Genomic DNA, 7085 nt, shown 5'->3' with positions numbered 1-7085 from the left:
CTCTCACCTCTCGTTCTCTCACCTCCTCATTTCTCTCACCTTTCGTTCTCTCACTTCTCTCTCTCACCTCTCGTCTCTCTCTCACTTCTCTCTCTCACCTCTCGTTCTCTCACCTCTCTCTCATTTCTCTCTCACTTCTCTCTCTCACCTCTCGTTCTCTCACCTCTCTCTCATTTCTCTCTCACTTCTCTCTCACCTCTCGTTCTCTCACCTCTCTCTCATTTCTCTCCCTCCTCTCTCTCATTTCTCTCTCTCACCTCTCTCTCATTTCTATCTCACTTCTCTCTCTCATTTCTCTCTCTCCCTCTAGGTATATTAGGAGGGTTGTTGAGGGCTAAGACTCTGTGTGCCTCTGCTGTCCAGAAGACCTCGTCTCACTACAACATGCACAGCCTGTATGGACTTCTAGAAGCTAAGGCCTCGGCACGGTCAGTAAGACATGTACACACTCTGTTACACCACCTAACTAGGATACAGTCAGACAGACGTGACCAACACACCACCTAACTAGGATACAGTCAGACAGACATGACCAACACACCACCTAACTAGGATACAGTCAGACAGACATGACCAATACACCACCTAACTAGGATACAGTCAGACAGACATGACCAATACACCACCTAACTAGGATACAGTCAGACAGACATGACCAATACACCACCTAACTAGGATACAGTCAGACAGACATGACCAATACACCACCTAACTAGGATACAGTCAGACAGACATGACCAATACACCACCTAACTAGGATACAGTCAGACAGACATGACCAATACACCACCTAACTAGGATACAGTCAGACAGACATGACCAATACACCACCTAACTAGGATACAGTCAGACAGACGTGACCAATACACCACCTAACTAGGATACAGTCAGACATGACCAATACACCACCTAACTAGGATACAGTCAGAGACCAACACACCACCTAACGTGACCAATACACCACCTAACTAGGATACAGTCAGACAGTGACCAATACACCACCTAACTAGGATACAGTCAGACAGTGACCAACACACCACCTAACTAGGATACAGTCAGACAGACATGACCAATACACCACCTAACTAGGATACAGTCAGACGTGACCAATACACCACCTAACTAGGATACAGTCAGACGTGACCAATACACCACCTAACTAGGATACAGTCAGACGTGACCAATACACCACCTAACTAGGATACAGTCAGACATGACCAATACACCACCTAACTATGATACAGTCAGACAGACATGACCAATACACCACCTAACTAGGATACAGTCAGACGTGACCAATACACCACCTAACTAGGATACAGTCAGACATGACCAACACACCACCTAACTAGGATACAGTTAGACATGATCAATACACCACCTAACTAGGATACAGTCAGACAGACGTGACCAATACACCACCTAACTAGGATACAGTCAGACAGACGTGACCAATACACCACCTAACTAGGATACAGTCAGACAGACATGACCAATACACCACCTAACTAGGATACAGTCAGACAGACATGACCAATACACCACCTAACTAGGATACAGTCAGACAGACATGACCAACACACCACCTAACTAGGATACAGTCAGACAGACATGACCAATACACCACCTAACTATGATACAGTCAGACAGACATGACCAATACACCACCTAACTAGGATACAGTCAGACGTGACCAATACACCACCTAACTAGGATACAGTCAGACATGACCAACACACCACCTAACTAGGATACAGTTAGACATGATCAATACACCACCTAACTAGGATACAGTCAGACAGACGTGACCAATACACCACCTAACTAGGATACAGTCAGACAGACGTGACCAATACACCACCTAACTAGGATACAGTCAGACAGACATGACCAACACACCACCTAACTAGGATACAGTCAGACGTGACCAATACACCACCTAACTAGGATACAGTCAGACAGACGTGACCAATACACCACCTAACTAGGATACAGTCAGACGTGACCAACACACCACCTAACTAGGATACAGTCAGACAGGCGTGACCAATACACCACCTAACTAGGATACAGTCAGACATGACCAATACACCACCTAACTAGGATACAGTCAGACGTGACCAATACACCACCTAACTAGGATACAGTCAGACGTGACCAATACACCACCTAACTAGGATACAGTCAGACGTGACCAACACACCACCTAACTAGGATACAGTCAGACAGACATGACCAATACACCACCTAACTAGGATACAGTCAGACAGACATGACCAACACACCACGTAACTAGGATACAGTCAGACAGACATGACCAATACACCACCTAACTATGATACAGTCAGACAGACATGACCAATACACCACCTAACTAGGATACAGTCAGACGTGACCAATACACCACCTAACTAGGATACAGTCAGACATGACCAACACACCACCTAACTAGGATACAGTTAGACATGATCAATACACCACCTAACTAGGATACAGTCAGACAGACGTGACCAATACACCACCTAACTAGGATACAGTCAGACAGACGTGACCAATACACCACCTAACTAGGATACAGTCAGACAGACATGACCAATACACCACCTAACTAGGATACAGTCAGACAGACATGACCAATACACCACCTAACTAGGATACAGTCAGACAGACATGACCAATACACCACCTAACTAGGATACAGTCAGACAGACATGACCAATACACCACCTAACTATGATACAGTCAGACAGACATGACCAATACACCACCTAACTAGGATACAGTCAGACGTGACCAATACACCACCTAACTAGGATACAGTCAGACATGACCAATACACCACCTAACTAGGATACAGTTAGACATGACCAATACACCACCTAACTAGGATACAGTCAGACAGACGTGACCAATACACCACCTAACTAGGATACAGTCAGACAGACGTGACCAATACACCACCTAACTAGGATACAGTCAGACAGACATGACCAACACACCACCTAACTAGGATACAGTCAGACGTGACCAATACACCACCTAACTAGGATACAGTCAGACAGACGTGACCAATACACCACCTAACTAGGATACAGTCAGACGTGACCAACACACCACCTAACTAGGATACAGTCAGACAGACATGACCAATACACCACCTAACTAGGATACAGTCAGACGTGACCAATACACCACCTAACTAGGATACAGTCAGACATGACCAATACACCACCTAACTAGGATACAGTCAGACAGACATGACCAATACACCACCTAACTAGGATACAGTCAGACAGATCTGTGACCAATACACCACCTAACTGACCAATACACCACCTAACTAGGATACAGTCAGACATGACCAATACACCACCTAACTAGGATACAGTCAGACGTGACCAATACACCACCTAACTAGGATACAGTCAGACGTGACCAATACACCACCTAACTATGATACAGTCAGACAGACATGACCAATACACCACCTAACTAGGATACAGTCAGACGTGACCAATACACCACCTAACTAGGATACAGTCAGACATGACCAACACACCACCTAACTAGGATACAGTCAGACCAATACACCACCTAACAGACATGACCAATACACCACCTAACTAGGATACAGTCAGACGTGACCAACACACCACCTAACTAGGATACAGTCAGACAGGATACAGTGATGTGACCAATACACCACCTAACTAGGATACAGTCAGACAGACGTGACCAATACACCACCTAACTAGGATACAGTCAGACGTGACCAATACACCACCTAACTAGGATACAGTCAGACGTGACCAATACACCACCTAACTAGGATACAGTCAGACATGACCAATACACCACCTAACTAGGATACAGTCAGACATGACCAATACACCACCTAACTAGGATACAGTCAGACGTGACCAATACACCACCTAACTAGGATACAGTCAGACAGAATACACGTGACCAATACACCACCTAACTAGGATACAGTCAGACGTGACCAATACACCACCTAACTAGGATACAGTCAGACGTGACCAATACACCACCTAACTAGGATACAGTCAGACGTGACCAACACACCACCTAACTAGGATACAGTCAGACAGACATGACCAATACACCACCTAACTAGGATACAGTCAGACGTGACCAACACACCACCTAACTAGGATACAGTCAGACGTGACCAATACACCACCTAACTAGGATACAGTCAGACGTGACCAATACACCACCTAACTAGGATACAGTCAGACGTGACCACTACACCACCTAACTAGGATACAGTCAGACAGACGTGACCAATACACCACCTAACTAGGATACAGTCAGACAGACATGACCAATACACCACCTAACTAGGATACAGTCAGACGTGACCAATACACCACCTAACTAGGATACAGTCAGACGTGACCAACACACCACCTAACTAGGATACAGTCAGACGTGACCAATACACCACCTAACTAGGATACAGTCAGACGTGACCAATACACCACCTAACTAGGATACAGTCAGACAGACATGACCAATACACCACCTAACTAGGATACAGTCAGACAGACATGACCAATACACCACCTAACTAGAATACAGTCAGTACCACATGTACACACTCTGTTACACCAACTATCTTTTCTTTGACGGCCCAATACATATGTTTTCTCTTCTCTTTCCCCCCCTCCCTCCCACCTCCCTCTCTCCCCCTCCCTCCCTCCCTCCCTCCCTCTCTCCCCCTCCCTCCCTCCCTCCCTCCCTCTCTCCCCCTCCCTCCCCACCCTCCCACCTCCCTCTCTCCGCCTCTCTCCCTCCCCAGTGCCCTGAAGCGTATGTTAGGGAAGAGAGCGTTTGTGATCTCTCGCTCCACCTTCCCCAGTCAAGGCCAATACTCTGGACACTGGCTAGGAGACAACAGGAGTCACTGGAAGGACATGTACACCTCGATAGCAGGTAGACACACACACACACACACACGAGTGAGTTACATACGTTCACACACACACACACGGTCACACACACACGGACACACACACACACGGTCACACACACACGGACACACACACACACATACACACACATGGAACTAGGCTGGTATCAAATCATGTCTCATCTCCCTTCCTCCCCCCTCCAGGTATGCTAACCTTTAACCTCCTGGGTGTTCCCCTGGTGGGGGCTGATATCTGTGGCTTCAGTGAGCAGACTGAGGAGGAGCTGTGTGTCCGCTGGACTCAGCTAGGAGCCTTCTACCCTTTCACACGCAACCACAACTCTATCGACCAGAAGGTAAGACCCCCAATGTGCCCCCCCTCTACCAATGTGCCCCCCCCTCTACCAATGTGCCTCCCCCTCCACCAATGTGCCTCCCCCTCCACCAATGTGCCTCCCCCTCCACCAATGTGCCTCCCCCTCCACCAATGTGCCTCCCCTCCACCAATGTGCCTCCCCCTCCACCAATGTGCCTCCCCCTCCACCAATGTGGCCCTCCCCCTCCACCAATGTGCCTCCCCCCTCCACCAATGTGCCTCTCCCCTCCACCAATGTGGCCCTCTCCAGGTCCTAGGCCCCCCTCCACCAATGTGCCTCCCCCTCCACCAATGTGCCCCTCCCTCCACCAATGTGCCCCTCCCCTCCACCAATGTGCCCCCCCCTCCACCAATGTGCCTCCCCCTCCACCAATGTGCCTCCCCCTCCACCAATGTGGCCCTCCCCCTCCACCAATGTGCCTCCCCCTCCACCAATGTGCCTCTCCCCTCCACCAATGTGCCCCTCCCCTCCACCAATGTGCCCCTCCCCTCCACCAATGTGCCCCTCCCCTCCACCAATGTGCCCCCCCTCCACCAATGTGCCTGCCCCCCCTCCACCAATGTGCCTCCCCCTCCACCAATGTGGCCCTCCCCTCCACCAATGTGGCCCTCCCCCTCCACCAATGTGGCCCTCCCCTCCACCAATGTGCCCCCCCCTCCACCAATGTGCCTCCCCTCCACCAATGTGCCCCCCCTCCACCAATGTGCCTCTCCCCTCCACCAATGTGCCCCCCCCTCCACCAATGTGGCCCTGACACAAACTGTCGTACGGAAGTCATGTTGTGTCTCCTCCCAGCCTCAGGACCCCCCAGCGTTCAGCCCTCGAGCCCGTTCAGCCATGAAACAGTCTCTGCTGCTCCGCTCCTCTCTGTTCCCTCTGCTCTACACGCTGTTCCACCGCGCACACACACACGGACACACCGTCGCTCGCCCTCTGCTGTTCGAGTGAGTTACACACACACACACTGGGATACACACACTGGGACACACACACACTGGGACACACACACACACTGGGACACACACACTGGGACACACACACACTGGGACACACACACACGGACACACCGTCGCTCGCCCTCTGCTGTTCGAGTGAGTTACACACACACACACACTGGGATACACACACTGGGACACACACACACACACTGGGACACACACACACACTGGGACACACACACACACACACACACTGACACACACACACACACACACACACACACACACACTGGGACATACACACACACACTGGGACATACACACACACACTGGGACATGACCCTAACCCCAGGTCTCACACACACTGGGACATACACACACTGGGACACGCACACACACACACTGGGACACGCACACACGCACTATTACCACACACATTATGTTCTTCTATCGTCATGGATACCTAAAATTAATTTCTATTCAATATCCTATTTCCCCCTAAGCCCAAACCCTAATTATAAACTGGGCGGGTCGAGCCCTGAATGCTGACGGCCGTGTGGTATGTCAGACCTGTATATCTTCCTCTCTAATGACGTTGGCAAACGGTTTATAACAGCAATCAGGCTCCTCGGAGGGTCCGGCCCACCAGGTGGCACCTGGACACAGCCCTTCGCCGCGCTATATTGGTCATATATCACACCCCCTCGGGCCTCATTGTAACCCTAAACCTAATCCCTGAGTTTAAACTGGCCTTCGTCCTCATGGGGACGTGGGAAATGTCTCTATATAAGGGAGAACTTTCCTTGTTTCACTGTCCTCGTGGGGGATTTCAGG

The 7085-nt window shown here is 49.7% G+C and overlaps 1 protein-coding gene and 1 long non-coding RNA gene across 2 annotated transcripts in view; both read left to right on the top strand.

The window, feature by feature from the left end:
* The window catches only part of LOC135531036 (uncharacterized), a 359655-nt gene that overhangs the window by 272797 nt on the left and 79773 nt on the right, over positions 1-7085 (top strand). The window lies entirely within an intron of this gene.
* The window catches only part of LOC135530995 (lysosomal alpha-glucosidase-like), a 22966-nt gene continuing 16177 nt past the window's right edge, over positions 297-7085 (top strand). The window contains exons 1-4 of the mRNA XM_064959153.1: positions 297-428; positions 4826-4959; positions 5141-5292; positions 6109-6257. Coding sequence (XP_064815225.1) covers positions 385-428; positions 4826-4959; positions 5141-5292; positions 6109-6257 — 479 coding nt within the window. The 5' untranslated portion in view covers positions 297-384. The remainder of the gene's footprint in view (positions 429-4825; positions 4960-5140; positions 5293-6108; positions 6258-7085) is intronic.

Source organism: Oncorhynchus masou, chromosome 5 (assembly GCF_036934945.1).
Source record: "Oncorhynchus masou masou isolate Uvic2021 chromosome 5, UVic_Omas_1.1, whole genome shotgun sequence".
Taxonomy (NCBI): Eukaryota; Metazoa; Chordata; class Actinopteri; order Salmoniformes; family Salmonidae; genus Oncorhynchus; species Oncorhynchus masou.
This window is presented reverse-complemented; position numbering and strand designations above follow the sequence as displayed.